This window comes from Sminthopsis crassicaudata, chromosome 2 (genome assembly GCF_048593235.1).
Source record: "Sminthopsis crassicaudata isolate SCR6 chromosome 2, ASM4859323v1, whole genome shotgun sequence".
In the NCBI taxonomy this organism is placed as follows: domain Eukaryota; kingdom Metazoa; phylum Chordata; class Mammalia; order Dasyuromorphia; family Dasyuridae; genus Sminthopsis; species Sminthopsis crassicaudata.
Genome location: NC_133618.1, coordinates 314848400 through 314870853, shown reverse-complemented (window position 1 = coordinate 314870853; position 22454 = coordinate 314848400). Strand labels below are relative to the sequence as shown.

The 22454-nt window shown below is 40.8% G+C and overlaps 1 protein-coding gene across 2 annotated transcripts in view; it reads left to right on the top strand.

Annotated features, from left to right (window-relative positions):
• The first annotated feature begins 4705 nt into the window (after window positions 1–4705).
• The window catches only part of VSX2 (visual system homeobox 2), a 28637-nt gene continuing 10888 nt past the window's right edge, over window positions 4706–22454 (top strand). For both annotated transcript variants that reach the window (XM_074290036.1, XM_074290035.1), the window contains exons 1-3: window positions 4706–5075; window positions 6897–6981; window positions 11675–11798. In XM_074290036.1, coding sequence (XP_074146137.1) covers window positions 4706–5075; window positions 6897–6981; window positions 11675–11798 — 579 coding nt within the window. The remainder of the gene's footprint in view (window positions 5076–6896; window positions 6982–11674; window positions 11799–22454) is intronic.

Below are 22454 nucleotides of genomic sequence, written 5' to 3'. Positions count from 1 at the left end.
ATGGACACCAGGAAGTCTCTGCTGCTTTGTTTCTATTCCCTCAGTTTGGGAACCCACATTTATTATCTTCAGAACAATGATTCTACAGAGAGCTTGTAAACCCCATCTCAGGATTATTTCACCAGAATTGAGGATCTGGCATGTCCACCAGGAGTTGGTCAAGGAGTTTTTCATCCTTATTTCCTGACAAGATCTATTTTCTGTCATTCAAATCCTTTGTTTTCCATCACTCATGTCCCTCCTCGTAGTGTTTCATCCAGCTCATCTTGGTTGTCATGTGATGTCGGTGACATGACAAATGCCATTAACATAACATACACATTCATCCCCAGCTATAAAAATGGGAACCTTTGAAACAGACAGGTTTCATTCCCCTTAGAGACCACCCTTGTTCTAGTTACTTTTTAGAAGCATTTGAAATTTTTGTCTTTTTCTCCCAAATGCTTTTCAATTACAAGGAGATGGGCTGATAATGATAACAGGAGCTACCATTTCCAAGGTAATTTATAGATTACAAAAACATTTTACATGTTGTCTCACTTAAGCAATCAACAAGCATTTATTAAACACCAATTTTTGTGGCTGTCACTTTGGGATACAAAGATAAAAATGTAATAAGCAATCTCTGCCCTCAAGGAATTTATATTCATTTACACACACACACACACACACACACACACACACACACATATACACACACACACATATACATACACACACACATACATATAGTAGATAGAGCCCTAGGCTTAGAATCAGGAAGACTCATTCTCATGAATTCAAATTCTCAGAGACCTTTCAAATTCATTAATCATTAATTCAAATCCTTAATAGCTGTAACTCTGAACGAGTCACTTAACCCTGTTTGCCTCAGTTTCCTCATCTGTAAAATGTGCTGGAGAAGGAAATGGCAAATTATTTCACTATCTTTGACAAGAAAACTGCAAAATTAGATCAGAAAGAATAGGACATGACTGAAAATGATTGAAGACAACAATAAACATTGAGATAGAGGTAGCACCTGTGATTTCATTAACTTAAGGAATTCTGGGATGAGGAAATTCCCTCTATCAATGCAAGTTGGTACCTTTTATGCAACTTAAAGTCTTCAAGAGTTGTCTAAGTTCTAAGAGGGGGGGGGTAGGGTAAGTGACCTTCCCAGAGGCAATCATCCAGAATGTGTCAGAGGAAGGAGTTTAACCCAGTCATCTTGAATAGTCAACTCCAGGGTCAATTTTCTCTTGTCTTGAATTTGTCATTGCTCCTCTTTTATGTATGGGGTGTATACATTTTTTCACTGGGTTCATCTCTACTTGCATTATATTACATGATAAAAATCCCCAAAGGCTATATCATCTGATAGAGGTTATATCTATCAGAGAATTCTAATCCTTCATAGAACTCCAAATCTCCTATTAATCACTATGGAGAATGATGGGCTGGTCCCCAAAACATCTTTCTTCCTTCTGTGGTTTTTGTCAAAAGGGACTATATCTCTTCCATTTGGATCTCTTCTTGGCTTTCCTCAAATGGATTGAAGTATCTTTCAGTTAATTTATCTAAAACTTTTTTTCCTTTTGGTCAATTAATCCATTTGTTTGCATGAATTAAACTAGTTGGGGTAGAGATTTATGAAATTTTATAGTGTGGTCCTCTTCCCTGTCCATCTTGGTTCCAAAAAAGTCAGTAAAGTATTTTTTAAACACTTGCTACATGCTGGGCACTATGTTAAGCACTGGAGATACAATTAAAGAAAATAAAGACAAAAATGCAGTCTTTGCCTTCAAATAATTTACATTATAATGAGAAATAGCATGCAAAACCCCCCAACACTATGTACATACAAGATATATACATCTCAGAGGGATAAAACACATATACATATAATCTCAATATTATATATAAAATATATTATCTCAGTAGAAAGGCATGAGCAATTGGGAGTGAAGAGAAGAGGAAGACCAGGAAAGACCTCTTACAAAAAGTGAAATTTGAGCTGAGTCTTAATGGAAGCTCAGGAAACCAATCAAGAGGAGAAGATGAGAAGGAAGAGCATTCTAGTCATGGAGGGCAGTCAGTAAAAAGACATGGAGTGAAGTAGACCAGGTTTTTTGAATTGTAAAATATGTGGAAAAGAGACAAAAATAAGAAAACTGAACAGATAAGGAGGCCAGGTAGGGAAAGACATTAAATGCTAAACGAATTTATATTTGATCCTCATAGGGAGCCAATGGAGTTTACTGAGTTCCATGGTTCAAATCTGCACTTTAGGAAAATCACTTTGATAGTCAAGTGGAGTATTATTAGAATGGGAACAAATTTGAGATAGGGAGACCAATTGTAATTGTCTACTGCAATAGTCCAGGTATGAGGTGATGAGGCTCTTCACCATGATAGTGGCTGTGTGAATAGAGATTAAGGAACACACATGAGAGGTATATGGGGCAGCTAAGGTTCAAAGTGGATGAAGTAGCAGGCTTGGAGTCAGAAAGATTCATCTTCTTGAATTCAGATATGGCCTTAGACACTGACTGGCTGTGTGACCCTGGGCAAGTCACTTAACCCTAATTGCTTCAGTTTCCACATCAGTAAAAATGAAATGGAGAAGAAAATAGCAGTATCTTAGTAGTGTTCCAAACCAAACCAAAACAAAAGAAATCCCAACTCCCAAATGGATCCAGATGGACACAAATGAACACAAATAATAGCAGCAAAAAAGATAAAACAAAATTTATTTAGCATCAAGGACTCTAGAATCTATTCTATTTAGAATCAAGGACTCTAGAATTATAGATTAATCTGCACTTAAGAGGTAATGGAAAAATCCAGGACTTAAAAATCAGGATTGCTAGATCTTAGTATAGTTCATTACTAATTAGCTCTGAAGCCATTAACAAATCAGTTAATTTTCTGAATTTCATTTTCTCTTCTTTAAAATGTGGACAATGAGATTTACCTTATCTATCTCAAAGAGTGGTTTGTAGATTAAACAAGATGATCCATGTGAAAATTCATGTGTAATACAAAGGTATTATTGGAGCCTTCGCTGCAGACCACTAGGATGACATTAAGTAAGTCATTTCTCTAGTTTAACCCCTGTTCTTCAGATAGTTTTGATTGTCCCTGCATCCATCTCTCTGGTACCAGAGGTGGCTGGTCCCTTAACAGGGAAATAGCTAATATCTGTCAAGGACACAGGGACCCACCCATTCCCTGGGAGCTGGAGACTGTCTTTCTTGATTAATAGACTGGGGGTTGGGACTTTGGGGGGGGTGGAGAAGAGATCCTCTAGCCACACTCCTAAGATGACTCAGTCAAGAGCCCTGTGATGGTTTTTTTTTCTCAGAGCCCCAGTTTCTTCATGCCAATGGTATCATCCCCAACCTTTGGATCAGAATGCTTTTTCAATTTTAGCCTCTTCCTGATGGGGTTAGTCTGGGTTTGAGTTATTTCCTTTCCTATTTGGTACAATCTTCTATTTTTGATCTTTCCAGTAATCCTAAATCTTCATTAAAATTACAGTTCCAAAAATTTGTTTCCTCTTTAACCTCAAACTCAATCCCAGAATCCTACCCCCAAAATATCATTGGTTAGATAGCCAGCATCCTAGTGTTTTGCTGAATGGTATGTTCAATACACATCTTCCTCCCCTCCACCCCTAACATGTTTCCTCAGATAAATTCTGAGAAAATGCCATCCTCTCCAAGAGAGGTAACCCTCCTCTTTCTAGTAGGATGACTTCTCTTAGACAATTCCCTAATTGCTCTTTATTCTAACAGAGATTCTATAAGTCCTTTCAACTTCCCCCTGGAATATCCTCTTCTCCTCCCCCGACCCCAACACAGACTAGATTTCTTTTTTTTTCCAGATCTCCCCTCTGGTACTTATTTTCTACTTGCCTAGGCACCATCATTTAACCTCTCACTGCCTCAGTTTCCTTGTCTGTGAAACCAGAGGATTGGTTTTCTAGCTGGTCTTGTGGTCTAGTCTCCTTTCCCAGGACTGAATACATAGCTTTCTTCTCTATTGAGACTGTTTTTCTACCCTTTTAAAAATGGTCCTTTCCTCTTTAGCACTGCTGCATGGACCAACTCTTTGGGCCTGAGACTCCTTAGCTGTGTTTTAGACATTTGTGTTTTGTTTTTTGTTTTGGTTTGGTTTGGTTTTTTTGGCCAGGAAATTTTTTCTAAGTTGTCAGAATCATCTTCTCCTACTCCTCAGAATCCTCCAAAGTATTCCACTTGTCTGACACCCTTTCCCACTCCTCATCTGCTCCAGCTGAATCTCTGTCCACTTTCCCCAGTTTTTCTATTCTCTTTTTTGGGCCCCAAATCTCTTTGCCACGCTGTGCCCTAGAAACAGGGGCCTGCCTACCAGGTCCTCTCACACGGATCAGAGCCCTCTTTGGCCTTTTGGTCCCTGTCCTGGTGCCCCTGGGGCCCTCTGTGCCGCCTGCCGCCTGTAGCCTGTAGCCTGTAGGAATTTTTTGGAATTCCTAATCGCTCCTGGCCCCGGTGATTGGCTGCTCAGCTCTGACCCCACTTGGGCTGCTGCCTGGTTGGATAAAAGGGGAATCTCCTTGGGGCTCCAGAGCATTAGACACCAGAGGGGGCACCTGGGACCAACTTCAAGAGGAGGGGAGAGACGAGGGGGGGTGGGGGGAGGAAAAATCGGTTCGGGCTCTGCCCCTCCAAAGCACCCGGAGATGACAGGGAAAGCTGGGGAAGCGCTGAGCAAACCCAAAGCCGAGACTGTGGCCAAGAGTAACTCGGGGGGGAACCCGCCCAGGTGCACCGGTTTCGGCATCCAAGAGATTCTAGGCTTAAACAAGGAGCCACCCAGCTCACATCCACGGGCCGCCCTGGACAGCTTGCCTACGGGGCACCTGCTGACTGCCCGCTCGGTACTCAGCCCGGCCGGTGTGGGGGGAATGGGGCTTCTGGGGACAGGGGGGCTCCCGGGCTTCTACACGCAACCCACCTTCCTGGAAGTCCTGTCCGACCCCCAGAATGTCCACCTGCAGCCCTTGGGCAGAGCTTCGGGGCAGCTCGATACCAGCCAGACGGCCAGTTCAGGTAGGAACCGAGCAAGAAGGGATGGATGGTGGATGGGAGAAAGGGGGAGATTAGGAGGAGAGCCTGGAGAGCTGTCCATTCGTCGCCCTTGGAATCCCTCCCCAGGACAGACAAGCAGAAAAAAAAGTTAGTGGCCCACAAAGTGACCGGAGCAGGGAGAACAGAGACCCTCCGCTTCCATCAGGGCATCCCAAGGATCCCGGTTCCCAGCATCCTTAACCCACCCGACCCCCGCGCCTGGCCGTCCGCTCCTGCTCAGCCTGGCCCCCCTCCAACAGCCCGCCGACAGGAACGGCTTCACGATTTCTCGGGGTTTCCGGATAGGCCCCCTCAACCCGGGACGCCGCCTTTCGTTGAGAACCTAGGGTTCGGCTTAGGCTGCAAAGCCAGGGAAAGAGAGGGGGCGCTGGGTGCCAGAGTCCGTTGTGTATTTCGGGGGGACGAAGGTGGACGCGCGAGAAGCGCGGATCTCTTGGGGCAGCTCCCAGAAGTCCCCGTTCATTCCCAGTTCACGTCTCCTGCAGCCTGGGCGATGAGGGCCAGGCAGGCCGGGAGCTAGAGATGAGTTGGGAGAGAGCCCTATTCGTTTTCCGAGAGGGGCCCGGGCCCCGCGGCGGACACTCCCGGGACTGCGGAGCCCAAGCCGCTGCAGGCTTCGCTAAAATCCCCGGCTATCTGGTGTTGCTGCCCGCCTCCGCTGCCTGCGTCCGAAGTTCTTATTCCCCTCCATTGCTCCCTTCCTTTTTCGGTTGTTCTTGGGGTTTTTGGTTTTGGGTTTTTTTTTTTTCTTTCTTTCTTTTTTTTTTTTTAGTTCAAAAGACCAAAATTTTCTCTTTTGAAAAAAAAAAAAAAAGCCAACGAAAACTGACCAGGAATGTCACCTCCTTCCATCCTTCATCAGTTTAAAAACAAACAAACAAAACAACCCTTGGAGGCGCGTAATATCTAATACCTCGAAAACCAACCTCTATTTTAATGAATTAATTTATTTAATATTTATTTTCAATGAGCCATTTCTGGTTCCTGGACTGTGATGCCTCTCAGCAGTGCTCGGATTTCAGCTGCAGCTACTCTTCCCCACCCCTTCCGTTCTTCTCCTTCCTCTCCCCTTCAACAAGCGGGGTGCAGACCCTACAATTTCCTTTAGGCTCCTTTTTCTTTCTCTTATTTTTCGTTTTCTTTCTTTTTTCCTACCACGAAATGCCGGGCCTTCAAACACACCTCCTCGTAGAGGTGACCCGGGGATCTTGCCCTTATTTCCCCCCATTCTTGTTCTCCCCTTCTCTCTCCCCTCCTCTTTCACCTGTCCAAGCCAGGTTTTCCTACCAGCAGTTCCTGGCTTTTTGGGTCCAACTTTACTGCGTGTGTGTGTGTGTGTGTGTGTGTGTGTGTGTGTGTGTGTGTGTGTTGAAGAGGGAAGGGGGAGGACACAGAGTCAAGGCGCTCCCTCTGTTCCCTGGATCTCCCCCGGGACTCCGGGCACAAGCCCTCTTTCCCTACCCACCCACCTCTGCATCTCCTTTTACTCTATATGTCACTCCCTCCGCCGATCTTTTCAAGACACCATGGGCTTCTTCCTTTCTTTCTATTTTCTATCACAAACAAATCTACAAAAATCTTTCTCATAATTTGCGTTGAGAACGGGAGGATGCGGTGCACCCTCCAAACAGTGGTGAGAATAGCGGTAGGGATGGGGTGATTCCAAGAGGAACTGTAGCCCTCGGGCCCCAAAGTTTGACCCCTACTCAAAAGCCACTACTCAATCAGAGCAAGGAGACGTGATTCCACATAGTGCTATATGTCCCTCATTCCCCTTTTCAGATTCTGAAGATGTTTCTTCCAGCGACAGAAAAATGACCAAATCTTCTTTAAACCAGACCAAGAAACGGAAGAAGAGACGACACAGGTAAGGGCCACTCACTCACTAGTCACTTACTACTGTGGCTCAGTCCAGCTCTTACGGGAGCCACCTTCTAGCTCTCTTTCCGTTCAGTCCATAATCTGTCCTCAGCCCACCCCAAGGTCTGTACCCCTGCTCCCTAGGCAAAGGCTTTGTGAGTGGAGGGAGGCAGTCTGGGTTTGGTGAGAAAATGCGGTGCTCTGACCTTCAGAATTATGGGTTAGATTTAGGGGTACGAGGAGCTGCCGGCCCAGCTGCGAATTATTCTCCTCCCATGTTTGCCTTTTCTTTTTAATCCAAAACGAAATTGGCAGAAATCCGGGTCCTAGACAAAGTGGGAACGGGGGAAGCGACCATCTAGATTTCAGTGTATCAGCATATTCCTCAGATCTGCACCAATTCCTCGGCTCCCTACAAATCCACTCCCGCTTTCAACTAAAGCTGATTCCTTCGTCTCCCGGCTGCCACGACACAGAAGGGGTGCTACTAAGGACTAGTAAAGCGACTAGATTCCCAGTTTCTTAGTCTTCCAACAGACATACCATCTCTTCCTTCAACCATTCCTTGTCACTAGATATTTCTTTTCCATATTCCGATTCTCCTTTTAACCTTAATTCTTTCTCTCTCCCTCCTTTCTTATTCTCTTAGAACCATTCCTGTTCTGCCCCCTCCTCCGCTTTATCATCTCTAGATTATTGCTGATTTCATTTTTTCCCCTTCCTCTCCACCCTATCCTAGCAATCCCTTTCTCTCCTTTCTACTCGATTACATTCTCATACTAAGTATCTAGACCTCTTTCCTACTGTCTCCTGATCTTTTTGTCCTTTAGAAATTCTCCGTTTTATTCCCATCTCTCTTTTTTGAAAAAATTCATTGTATAGATGCCTTCTGTCTTAATATCACGTTTTCCACTACTATCTCCTCTAAACTAACCCCCACTTTGGACAAATTAAGCAAAAATAAAACAAAACAAAACTACACTGATATATGCAATATTTTGTCCTAACAGTCCCTTACCTCTCTGCTGGGTAGAAGGTATTCCTAATTATTCTTTAAAAGTTGTTCTTTAACTGAACCTTTTTCTAATATACTCTTGAATGAATATAAGCCTGGAGTTTTCTCCTATATTGACAATATCACTTCCTTTCAAGTGGTTTCTTCTTTGGCCCCAAATCATTTTCTGAATCTCTTCTAATCCAGTCCCTTACTGTTTTCCATCAGAATTATACATTTCCCCATGATCCTACCCACCTAATACTCCCTTCCCACTCCCATCCTCCCCATCTCTTTAGGATGAGAGGGATCAAGGAGATCCTGGATCAAAGTCAAAGCTAACTATTGCTTAATAAATGCCATTAGTGTTTTGCAAGCTCTCTAACCCAGTGTTTTATTATTAAAAAATAAAAAGTTTATTACTTAAAATCTTGGGTGCTCCCATAATGTTCCTTATATTTCAATTTCTTTCTTTCCTTTCTTTTCTCTCTCTCTGTCTGTCTCTTTCTCTCTCTTCCTTTCCTGCTTTTCCATATATATTTGATCCTGCTAGATCAAAATGAGAGATCATTAAGGAGTTTTTCCATGCCCTTTTTCTTAGCCTGAAAATTCCATCAAATCTGCTTTAAAATTATGATCTCTGAGATGGGTCATCATTGTAGATATTTTGAAAGATTCATGAACATGAAAATTAAACTAAGAAATTAGAACTGTGCAAGAAATGGTCTCCCTCAGAAAGCAGTAGGTTCCCTCTCATTGGAGGTCTTCAATTTTGTGATTTCTGTTGCAGCTTATCCCCTCAACTCCCCCTCCCCCTTCATTCAAGTTATTTCAGAAGCATAGGCACCTGGGAGTAGTGGAGATTAGAGAACAGGCTAATTGCTGACACTTGTTTTTTATTAATTGAAGTAGATTTTCCCATACTCCTCTGATTTGCGAATGTTCAACAAAAGAAAATGTTTGGCAATAGATTTTTATCTCTAGGAAATAATCCAGGTTTAAAGAGATACCTCACTTAGCTGGGGGTTGAGGAGGAAGATAGGAAAAAACCAAAGTCAGATACGGGGAGAGGGACCAAATTCTCCCCGTGCTGGTCCATTCAGATGCCAGAACATACTTTTAAAAATGCAAAGTGAATTCTTTTACAGATTAGTTTGGCATCAGATTTTGAATGAGATGATCCATTTTACAAACATAGGATTTGAGTCACTTATGGAGTCAGGATCACTATAGACTGGCCAGGTGTAGGACTTGGGTCCCAACTACAGGAAGAATCAAGATTGATGTTTTTAGAGACTAAATTCCAACAGCCTCTAAAACCAAATGGATTGGGAGGCAGGATTCTTGTATAGCCCTATCTACCTCTGATCCTCTCTTTGACCTTGACCAGATGGTACGCCTGTGCTCATCCATTTCAATAATTATGAGAAGGAATTGTGATTGGGGTGATTTATGTTGGTGAGCCCCTCCAGTTATGAATAAAAGAGAATCAGAGTAAAAAGTGAAAGACTTTCAAAATACCAAAGAATTTTTTTTTGGTACACTTAAACCAGGAAAACCAGGTTTTGTATACAAAACCAGGAAAACGGTGAGGGGGATGAAGGGAGAGTGGAATTTAGAAAGTCAACTTGGAACTTTCTATAAGAAATTGATTTTTTTTCCTTTTCTTCTCAACCCCAGTCCCCAACAATATTAAGTCAATCTCTGGCCCACTGTTCCCTGTATACATATAGTATACATATATACATATAGTATACATTAATAAGTAATTATTGAATTGAGAGTAGATACTACATTTGTGATTCCCCTTTAATTAATGCTATTTACTTGTTTGGAAAGAAAATGGGAAATTCTAAGCATTCTTAAAGTCCTGTAGTATATCTATGTTGATTTAATAGATTTCTATTGGGATCAACTATAAAATATCATTAAAACAGTTTCAGGATTAGAAGCCTAGCTTGGATTTCAATTTTCATTGTTAAACAGTATCCAGGTAAATGTCACCTGAAAATAATTTTGATATCAATACTAGGAGAAGGAAGAGGTTGTGCCTATCTTTAGATGGCAAAAAACAGTTGAAGTGCTTCCCTGGGAGATTAAAATATGCCCCATCTGCATCTTGGGTGCTTGAGAATATTGTAGTTTAGTGCTTCTTAAACTTTTTCCATTTGTATTCCGTTTTCACTCAAGAAATTTTTACATGATCCTGGGTATATAGGTATATAAAAAGGTATACAAATAAAATATGTACTTATAATTAATCATGATCTCATGACCCTCACATTTAGTTATAAAATCTCATATGGGGGCATGACCCACAGTTTAAGAAGCTGGGCTGTAGAGCATCAGAGACTGAAGTTGTAGAAAGGTCTGGATGGAAATTCTAGAACATATCAGGGCAATTGATAGAGTTTTGGCTATTTGACATTTTAGGGATCCCAATGAAGGAAAAGCAGAGGAGAAAGTTAAGAAAATAATGGTGTAGGATTAAAGTTGTAATGCAAAATAGGCTCACAAAAGAGTATAGGGAAGATAATAGGTGAGAAACTGCAGGATATATTTCTTTAGTTGTAGTTATAGTGGAAATATAAGAAGTCTCTGAGCTTTGGAAGGATTCATGGACATGCTTGTTGAGTAAATAAATGAATGGTATCTATAAGGGGATAAAGATTAATAGATCCAGTCCCCTTTCTCAATATCTGACTTTTTCAAGGACTTCTTGAAAAAACTTTCAGTAGGACTTAAGAATTCTCTCTGCTATACATCTTTGATCAAACACAGAGCGACTTCTAAATGAAATATCATTGACAGGCTCAGATAAGATAAAACAACACACTACTAAACTAACTAAAGGGACATGTAGGATTCCACTCAAAGAAGTTAAATTGTTTGCATGTTCTTCTGTATGTGCATAATTCTAGGTATTATTTTTTTCTGGGTAGAAGGGTCTCAGTTTTTATTCTTCAGAGTGGTGCATCAATATAAGGTCCACGCTATATTGGATCCATCCAGAATTATAAGCTATACTACCTTGACTTCTCCATTGGAATTAGATGTATTCTGAATGGCTAGAGAGGTGGTACAGTGCAAAGAATGCTAGAATTGGAATCAGGAAAACCTGAATTCAAATTTTCCCTCTGACATTTATTAACTATATGAGTCTGGACAAGTAATTTAACTTCTGTCTGCCCCAGTTTCTCTATCCATAAAATGGGGATAATAATAGTATCTTCCTCACAGGGCTAGTGTGACATCAATTGAAATAATGTGTGAAGCACTTTGAAAAAAAAAGTGCTTCAGAAATTCTAGTTATTAGAATTATCATTATTATTATTATTACTGATAGTACTTTCATGTTCCTTTGTGTGAAGAGAGAAGGGAAGGGCTGGGGAGAGTAAGCATTCTGACTTAAAGTACTATAAAAATGCTAGGTATTATTATTACTAAAGTAATAATAATGTGTTCTTTTCTAGGGGGGGAAGAGAAAGGCTGGCAAGATTATCAGTCTAACTTAAAATGCTATATAAATTCTAGTTATAATTATTAGTAGTATTATTATTGCTGAAAATGTTTTTGTGTTCCTTTAATGGGGGGAGAAGTAACAAAAAGGGGAAAGGCAGGGGAGGGTCATCAGTCTAATTGACAGCTGATAACCGATATTGTTTCTTCTGCTTCCATTATCTTCAATAAGTTTTGTCTCCCTCAGGACGATCTTTACATCTTACCAATTGGAAGAACTAGAAAAGGCATTCAATGAAGCCCACTATCCAGATGTCTATGCCAGGGAAATGTTGGCCATGAAAACAGAACTTCCTGAAGACAGGATACAGGTAACCTATCTCCAAGACCTTGTATCTTCCTTCCCTACAGTTTGTGCATTCCTTAGGGTCAGAATACAGGGTTGATTTTCAATTTCCTGTGTATTGCTTCAGAAAAATCCCTCTTTGCTTTCTAAATCTATAAACAAAGTAGTCCATTGGTTGATGAGTATCTTGAGGAGTCAGGTGGTTTGCATTGGAGAAGAGCTGAGTTAAAATCCCACCTCAGAGAAACTCAAACCAGTGGTTGGAAAGGACTCAGAGGCTATCTAGTCTATCTCCCTCAATTTAAGGGTGGGAAAACTGAAGCCCAAGGAGGTTGTGACTTGTCCAAGTTAGTAAGTAGCAGAAGTGGGATTTGAATCAGGCTCTGATTCTGGAGCCAATCTTCTTTCCAATGAACTATAGTAGATAATAACTTGTAGCCCTTAGCAAGACATTTACCTTTCTAAGTCTGTTTTCTTATTTGTAAAATGAAAATAATAATAGCATCTTCCTCACAGGGTTGTTGTGAGGATCACATAAAATGTCATAGTTTGAATACTTTATGTGGTTATATAAGTGAATGAATGAATGAATTCAATTCAATGAAAAAAGGAAGCAGTCCTTTTCCTTAAGGAGCTTATATTCTAATAGGGGAAAATAATATGCTTGGACTTGGTCGGAGAGAGTCTTCAAGAGCAATGACTGGGATGGATAAGTCTGGGAAGTGATGTTCAAAGCCTGGATCAGGGCAAGGTGAAATGAGAACATGTAGTCTTGTGGGTGATGCCTTCATGTGAATCATAATCATTAAAGAACATTTTATTAAAATAAGCAAATGTTTGTTATGTTTTGGGGTTTGGTTGGATAATTTTTTGAGGCAATCGGGATTAACTGACTTTTCCAGGATCACACAGCTATTAAGTGTTTGAGGCTGAATTTGAACTCAGGTCCTCCAGCTAGCTGCTCTCACAAGCATTCATCAAATACTGTGACTCTGTGGCAAATGCAGTGGGGAATATAAGAGATGTAAAAGATATGAACTCTGTCTTCTGTGAGCTTAAATATAGTTGAAGAGGTGAGACTAATATTTTTCGATATCAAGAAATGCATTTTATGAAATGATAAAGGCTAGAGGTAACTCAAAAAGGGAAAAAATCATGGGAGTTCTTGGCTCCATTTATGATCTATGGTGACAGGGACCTTCCCTCTTTGGTCACAGAAAGTATTGATGTGCCCTCCATCAAAGGTGAAAAAAGAACTGGAAATTACCTTCTGAGGTACCCAATGCTAATGGACTTTATCTCATGGCTATTGAATCTCTTGCTGAGAACAGAGCTGAGATTTTGCCTTTTCTTATTGTCCCCATTCTCTGGAGAAAAAAAGAAATTTTCTTTCCTGCTTCTTCTAACCAAATAGGTCTCTTGTTTCTCCCAAATCAATCCAGGCTCCTGGCTCTCCTGGTCTCCTGCTCCCACTCAGAAAACGTGCAGGTGTTCACCTGCCCTGGTGTCTGGTCTTTTTTTAAGTGGCTATGGGGACCCAAATGTTCTGGACCATTCTGATCAAGCTGGAACAGTGACCCCTTTAGCACTGATAGAAGAGCATTGATGTAGGGTTAGCCATGGTGTGAAATTCACTCTAGTTGGGAACAGGGTGCAAATGTTGTACTTGATAATTCCATTGGTAAATAATACATTGTACCCCTTATCCTTCACACCAGGCAAAACATCAGTGAAAGGGATAGATTGTGTGTGTGTGTGTGTGTGTGTGTGTGTGTGTGTGTATAAAGATCCTTATCCAACTAACTGTCTCCATAGTAACTTAGTAGCTGCTCACAAGGGACTATCATTGTGATATTTTGTCCCTGCACACATTGCTCAGTATGGCTGGGTCTCCACTTGAAAATGACTTCTCTAGGATTCATTCCCTGTCGATCAAATTTTCTTGTAAGTGACATGGCAAATAGAGAGCAGGATTTGGAGTCAGGAGATGCCTGAATAAATCACTCAAATGCTGTCTGTCTCCATTTCCTCATCTGTAAAATGGGGATAATAATAGCACTAATTTCCCAAGATGATTGTGGGAATAAAATAATATTTTCAAAGCACTTTTCCAATCTTAAAGCATATAAATGCTATTATTATTATTCTCCCAATTATATTTTTTAAAAATAATAATTTTATACCCTGCCTTATATAGGATAAGACAAATACACTTTGTACAGGGAAGAAGTTTCCATAAAGAAATTTTTAAAATAAAGAAATTTAAAGAGGGAGAGTTTACTTTCAGCTGGGAAGAAGAATTAAGAAAAATTTCATGGAAGAGGTGATTCCTTAGCCTGGTAAACTGGTCCTTTTCTTTCTTTATACTTATTTTTAATTTTTTGCCTGGTAACAGTTGTCTAGCATTAGCTTCATGTATACCGATAGTCGGATTATATAATCCTGGTTGTTGTCAGCCAGTCAGTGAATTAGAATTTAAGTATCTACTATGTTTCAGTCACTGTACTAAGTGCTAGGGATATTTAAAAAGACAAAGGCAAAAAAAATAATAATAAACTCTAATCTCTCCTGTTAGCTCACAATCTGTTGTAAACTGTAACTCCTGTTTCAAAGCCCATTGGAATAGGACTTTCTCCTCATTGATGGAGATGAACACCTTGCTCTTCATGAAAGGTAGAGCAGAAAAAGGCCAAGGAAAACTTGAGAAAGGGATCAAGAAAAGCTTCTTGTAGAAGATGAGATTTAATATGAAACTTGAAGGATGCCAGGGAAGCCAAGAGATAAAGCTGAGGAGAGAGGATTGTAGGGATGGAGGAAAACCAATGAAATTACTCCAAGATAGAGCATCTTGTTCGAGCAGACTCCTGGGATAGTGTCTTACTCCCAGGATTTACCACCGACACTCCTTAGCTTTATCAGCCTCAAGAAAATGAGGTAGTCTGAAAAATAACTTTTGTTAGTGAATTCAATTCAGTTGACACTCATTACCTACTAACTGGAAATGACACTATATTAATGGCCAGGACTAACCCTAATTCTGAGGCCATCTTGTTATGTGAAATGAATGATAGAAGAGATATTAACAGAAGATATCTGAGTGATGTACAGGAAGGGACGGGAGAAGGGGGAACTTCTGCAAATGGCCTCAGTGTTCCAGTGATATGAGGCAAGGTTCTCAACTGAAAGGGTAGAGGCTAGAGGAGATATGGGAGGTTTGAGGAGGGATGAAAAAGTGAAAAAGTGCTATGGTAACTCTTTAGAGGAATGCAAAGGAATTGCCTTGATGAAGTGAGGGTCGAGTTGGTATCAAATAACATAAACTTGCAGTGGACCATCAGCTTGGTTTTATCATTTTTCTCCTGCTTTGTTCAGCAACGTGAGAGAAGCAACGGCTGGGGGTGATGAGAGTAATACAAGGTTGCTAGAGTTTGAAAGGGCAAAATCTTCAATGGGATAAAAAGGAAGGGAATGAGAGGAGAAATATAGAATTGAACTGGTTCACCAAGGAGTCAAGATGGGGAAGGCAAGAGAATGTAACCAATGCAGTCTGTGAAAGAACTAAGGTGATGATGAACAGGGTTTGGATTTGCAAGGCAGAGAGAGAGGTGGAATGGAAGAGATGATCAACAGATAAAGGAATTTGAGAGGCCATGAACATGAATGTAGAACACTTATGGGTTATGGTAAGATCAAAGCACAACCATTTTTACATGTGGCTATAGTAAAATAGAGAAGTAGGATGTGGGAAATGAGTAAATTGAAGAATTGGGAGGTTGGGGGTTGAGAAAGTATCAATATGTATGTTAAAAATTCCTAATATTAAAAAAAAAAATTCCTAATATTAAATTATATTTTATCCTAGAGCCACTGATGTTTATTGAGTGGGAATGATATGATCAGACCTGCTTTTTTAGGACAATCAATTTCATAGTGAAGGAGAGGATTTATTGACTCGGGGAGAGAAGACTCAGGGAAGTTGGGGAAGAGAAAAAGATTGTGAGCCAGATACTTAATTCACTGAGTATAGAAGGAGAATGCCCTTTTGCTCTATGGGCACCATGATCACAATGATGGGGATGGAGATTGATGGGGGGCAGGGATTCTATACTATGAAGCTTTGTTGCCCTATTTTGTGCTCAAGGCATTAATGGCATCAGGGCATAGACCCACACTCATAAGGGCTTGAGGACCTGCTTCCCTCAACATTTCCACCTCTCACCAATCACATATAGTCCCTCCTTGAGATAGATGGGTGGTTGCACTGGTATCGGGGATAGTGCCTGAAATTCATTATTTTGGGGATTGTTGGGATCATGTTTGAGTTGGATGAATTCTCCTAAAATTAAAAATGGCCCTCTTCTTACCTAGGATTAAAAGCCATACTAAAAATGCAATCAGGTGGTACAGTGGATAAAGTACTAGAGAGGAGTCAGAGAGACTTAAAGTCAAATTCACCCTCAGATATTTATTAGCTGTGTGACCCTGATCAGGTGTCCTAACTTCTCTGCCTCAGTTTCCTGTAAGAATTGAGTTGTAAGGATCAAATGACACTGCAGTTGTAAAGTATTCTACAAACCTTGTATTTTCTAAATGCTGTTATTATTACATTTAGTTAGATAAGGGCTTGCCAGCTCTTGAGTAGGAGGATTTCAGGGATGGTAGGAGTGAGTTTGAGGCCTTCACTTGTCATAGCTGTCATGGCCAAATCTTCAGACCCATTTAGTTTTGGGGGTTGTTTGAGTTGGAACCAAGATTTTTTCTTAATTCTTACAATAGAAGTGATTATATAGCACAGTACTTTAGCTCACTGTGAGGTGCTTCAGTTCACATTTCATCCTCTATTTCTCTGGGATACTCTGGAGAAGTTAAGACAAGTCTGACAGTTATTTTACATAGGGGAGAATAGGACTCTCAGTCCCATGCCATGCTTTTCTGAGATAACTAACCACTGGAAGATCCAGCTCTTGAGTGAGTGACTCCTGGGACCAGAAGTTGGGATAATAGGGGCTTCAGGAGCTTATTCACTTTTTTTGACTTTTAAAAGAGGAAGGATCATATGGCACCCAACCCAGTATTATGAAGATTAACACAAAGTTTCAAAGAGCTTTGAAGGTTTTTATAGACAGTTATGAGCATAGGAGGGGAATATGAGAAAGGGATTTTTTTCCTTAACAGGAACAGTGGGATTTGAAATGAGGGTTAGATAAAAGCTGAGACCAGAGATCAGTTAGGATGTGAGAGATGCCAGAGGGATTGAGATGGAGAAAAGGAGGGAATGGGATTTGCTGTCCTGCTTTCTATGACAGAGTGAATTTCCTAGCATTTAATTCAGTCCATTAGCAGAGAGAGGGGAAACCATTTGTTAAAGGACACCACAGATGACTGTGCTTTAAGAGACACATTCACTGCAATGGGAAGGTTCTCAAGATCTAAGAACCCTGCCAGAGTAATCTCCATGACATTCCAGAGTCCTTGAACAACTGCTTCTCTAATCAGAGATCAGTGGTAACTCATTATTAGTGTGGAGGGATGAGGAAGGAAGCAGTGTTAGCAGTAGCCCTAGATAAAATGGGTTAAGGTTTTGCTAGCCTAATAAATAATTATCAAGCCTAGCTTCAGCCATTGTGCCCCACTTGCATGGAGAAGCTGAGACTAGACTGCTCCAGTTACTTACTGGTGCTCTAAAGGGTGGTATGCTAGGTGGTACAATGGCTAGAGCACTAGCTCTGGAAGTCCTGAGTTCAAATCTATCCTCAGACACTTATTGGCTGTGTGACTCTGGGCATATCACTTAATTTTACAGATTAGGAAACTGAGGCCACTCTGATTAACAGGAAAGAGAAATGGCAAATCACTCCAGTATCTTTGCCAAGATACTCCCAAATGGGGGCACAAAAAATTGGACATGACTGAACAATAATACTCTAAAGAGCAGTGAAATTGTACCATGCTAGAGAACTAAACTCTGTTATACCATAGGAAGGGCCCTTTGCCACCAACTAGACCAGAGCAGGGAGATCTTAAAGAGCAATAGACCTTATTCCTCCTGGGGCAAGCAAAAGGTTCTAGAACTTCCTAGCAGGGGCTCTTGGGAACCTGGGAGGTATGATCACTGTGTCTTCTACATCTAACTGTTCTGTCTGGGTGAAAAGGAAATAGATGGGGAGGAGCTGGGGTAAAGGGTTAATAATGTATCAGTCCAAAGCAGGGATGAGGAACCTTTTTTCTGCCGGTGGTCATTTGAATATTTATAAAATCACTAGTGGGCCATATAAAATTTCAACTTATAGAATTCAAGCAGTAGATGGTTATTGTACCCAGCTTTCAGCTTACAGAAAATTACTTTAGAGCCTGTAAGCAGGTTGGATGTTCCCCACCCTAATCTAAAGGATAGAACAGGATTTATCCACACAGATTTGGAAGGGAAATTTGAAGTTCCCCTCATCTTACAATTGGATAAATGGAAGGCCAAAGGAGAGGACCCACTCTCACAGCTATTAAATGGCAGAACTGAAATTTGAACTTACATCCTCTGACACCTGTGTTTCCCACTATTATTCCATGTCTCTTACATGAAAGACAAGGTCTTACTACTGGTTCCCTTATAAGTGTCATGGTGGATTGCGTGCTAGGAGTTAAACCCTGTCTCAAACATTTACTATCTAAATGTTCTTGGCCAAGGCATTTAACTTCTTCCAGCTTCAGTTTCCTCACCTGTAAAATGGGTATAATAATAGCACCTCCTTCCCAGGGGTATTGTGAGGATCGAATGAAATGGCATATATAAAGTGTTATGTAAATACTAACCATCAAGTTATTTGAACCTTAGCTAAATCTTATTTTTACAAAAGTAGTAAAGCTCTACTATAACTGAAAGATAAGGGATATTTTTGTGTCAGACCCTATCCAGGAAGCCTAGTTTTAACTAGAAAGGGGTTATTTAAAGAAAGACCAAATCTATCCATTTGAATGAGGGCAAAAGAGATGGTAGAATTGCCCAGAGTGAAAGGGAGGTGTTTCTGAGCCTACCCATATTTATAAATGTGTGTGTGTCTCTGTGTAAAGTGTGTGTGGGGGGAATTTTAGGGTGAGAGGAGAGCCGCTATTGGAGGTTCCCACCTTCAGGGAAAGGAAGCCCTGTGATATCACTGGATTATGTATTAGGAGATTTAGCCTTGAATTCTAGCCCTGCCACTATTTAGCTGTAAGAACTGGACAAGTCATTTAACATAGGGTTCTCATTCATAAAATGAGGGGGTTGGATTATATTATCTGTAAGATGCCAGCCAGTTCTAAAAGTCTCTGACCTTTAACAGAAGAAAATGCTGTGATTAGCTATGCAGCCCATGTTCCACCTTTTATGGTTGTCATCTTGCTTCATCTCTTTTTTTATACACCTCATAGAAAGAGCTGTCACTGTTAAGACTAATAATAACTCTGAATAGAGGGTAATCAGAGCACTCCCTGATTGTGATGGTGGTAGAGCATGCTTTCAGAATCAGCCTCAGAAAGAGAGAATAGTGGACTGGCCGAAACCATAGCTGGCCAGCTTGGACTTGAGCCTCTTGGTGGCTAGAAAGCTCTCTCTCACTGGAATGTGACTACAAATGTTAAGCATAATGTAAGGACCAACTGTATCCCTGTAAGACTGACTCATTTGTTCCTTCATATTAAGTTATTTTGTCTTTGCCAGAGGAAAGACGTCCGTCAGAGTTCTCCATATCTCTAGGCCTGGGGATGGGGTAGGAAGGCTGAAAACAAAATCTTATTCAAGAGATCAGAAATCCTGGGGCCCCATGTCAATCACAGTCACATTTTCAACTTCTTTTATCTCAAAAAAAAAAAAAAAAAAAGCTCAGGATCTGTTATGCTGGAGATCCTGACTAATATAAGGTTGAGGGGATGGGAACTGAATTTCCATTGTGACAGTCATAATAATCTTTAATATATTGAAGAGTGAAGAGGTGATAATAATATATTACATTTTATATAGTTTATATTACAGTTTATATAGTTGTCTTCTTTGGATTCTTGATTTTCTTAGTACTTTTGAATTTAATTCCTTTGATTGTACAAATAGATTTGCCTTTTAAATGTTCCTAGCCTTTACGGGAAAAAAATTATGAGATTTTTAAAATGGGTCCCACTTATCTGTAGGTTATAGTCAGAGTTGCTTTAAGTACTGGGATATTAAGTTATGCAATCATATAGGTCACAGACCAACTTGAACATTTATTCTTTGTCTTCCTGGGGTTAAGGCCAGCCCTCTATCCAACATTTGGCAACCATGTTCTGAGAGACTACTGAGCTAGCCTGTGCTATTTGAAAATCCAAAGACAAAACCGATAATAGTCTTTGAAGACTTTTGTTTTTGTATGTCTGTTGGAGAGAATTGCATGAAAAAAGAGGCTTTAGTTGAGTTCGAGACAGACTAAATGAACTCCGAGGTCCTGTCCATCCCTGACTTACCTGGCTATGAGTGTAATTCTGAGAAACTTCACGTACTAAACTACCATCTGGTGGCTACTGGAGTCCACATTTTTAAAGGGTCCAGGTCTGAAAACAGCTTTGCTGAAATATGGTATTAGAAGTGCTGAGTGGGGCTTGGTGTGTCAGGGCACTAAATCATACCAACAATGAGACTAAATTAATCAGCTTACAGCTCGAGAAGAGGAAAGTGGATGAGGGAGTCTCACTAATGCAGAGGCAAAATGGCTGCCAATGCCTTGTCTTACTGAGGACCTGAGAGCTAAGTCTGCCTGTGGGTGAGAGGCTGGAAAAAAGCAGGAAGTAGTCAGTGTCTCTAAAGAGAGGGCCAGTTTCAGGTAAAGTCATCTGTGATTAGTGGTTTTTCTCTAAAGGAAGACTTTTGGCAAAATCAATGGGACTCGTTAACCAGTGGGTAGTCATTGCCAAGATGGGACCTTAAGAGAAACAAAACATAGCACATGGTGACTGATAGATGGGCTGTTACTGCCTGGCATTTCCAAGTTGGGGCCAGGCCATAAATGTATACCAGTAATGGCTGTGTCAGATATCCACAAATAAAGGTGCTTGATTTTCTAATGAAGGAAAGAAAAATAAAATAGGTAGTGGGACAGAGAAAGAAATATAGATATAGACCAAGAGGATGAAAGAAGAGGAGAGAAACAAGGATAATGAAGAGAGAAACAGAGGAGAGGAAGACAGAGATAGAGAGAGACGAGAGAGACAGACAGACGAGACAAGAGACAGAAAGAGAGGAGGAGGGAGAGAGGGAAAGAGGGACATAGAGAGAGAGACAGAGAGAAGGAGGAGAGAGAGAAAGGGGAAGGGGAGTGAAATGGGAGGAGGGAGAAAAGGGGAAGGAGGAAGGGAGAGACAAAAAGAAAGAGAGACAGAGACAGAAAAATGAGTGAGAGTGAGTGAGAGAGAGAGAGAGAGAGAGAGAGAGAGAGAGAGAGAGAGAGAGAGAGAAAAGGAAAAAAAGTGAGAGAGTCAGGGAGAGAGAGACATAGGTAGACATAGACACAGAGACAGAGAGCCAGACACTGACCCGCAGAGGCAGAAAAAGAGAGACTGAAGAAAAGTGAAGCCTACTATTGGACCCACCTATCATGTCTTCTTCTGTGTCTGAGAATATACTTCTATGATTGGTATTTGAAGGCAGAAATGAGACTTCTTACCTGAAATCATGGAATATCAACTCCCTTTGAATAACAATAACTTACACTGGCATTACTCCTTAATACTTGAGAACACTTCTCATGACAATCCTGTGAAGTAGTTGGTACAAGGAAGATGATCCCCATTTTACAGATGGGAAAACTGAGGTTTAAAGGCTGAAAGTCTTGCTTAAAATTCCAGATCTAGACAGTTTCACAGCTGGGAATCCAGGAGAATCCTGATTCCAAGTATAGAGGATACTTGACATTATATATGCTAAGTAGAAATGGTCCAATTGCCTGACAGCAAGGTGGTTCAGTGGACAGAGTACTGGGTCTGGAGTCAGGCAGTCCTGAATTCAATTTTAGACTCAGACATTTATTATTTGCTTGTCCCTGGTCAAATCATTGAACTTGTCTGCCTTAGTTTCCTTACAGCATTTGCCTCCCAGGATTATTGGGAGATTCAAATGAAACAGTAAAACTGCCTCCCTGCCTCCCTCCCTTCTTTCCTTCCTTCCTTCTTTTCTCTCTTCCTCCTCTCTTTCCTTCCTCTTTTCCTTTCTTCTTTCAACTAGAAAGTCTTCTTAACCCTCTGTTATCTGGGCTTTCAATCCATTCTATTTTGTCCTTTGGTCTAAACCTTAGATGGCACATGGATCTTTCTTTTGGGGTCTCATGCCTCTCCCCTACTAGGTAGGATTAACCTGAGTTATCCTTGGCTCTTGACCTAAATGTGGCCTGGGTATGAACTCATCCAACATATTCATCAAGAGTTATAGTTTGTAGACTGAGGTCATGGATGTGATTAGTGCCTTTACACTTAAAAAATGTATCTAGTGAGCAGGATCCTCTCCACTATGGAATGAGGAATATAGACACCTCTATCTCTGTCTCTCCCTTTGTCCTTCTCTGTCCATGACTCTCTGAGTTCTATAACCTAGTACTGATAGTGAATCCCAGGAAGGAAAGGAGACTCCATAAGAGAGATGAAAACTAAGCAAGTGAGCAACAGAGCAAAGACATTACCAGGAAGA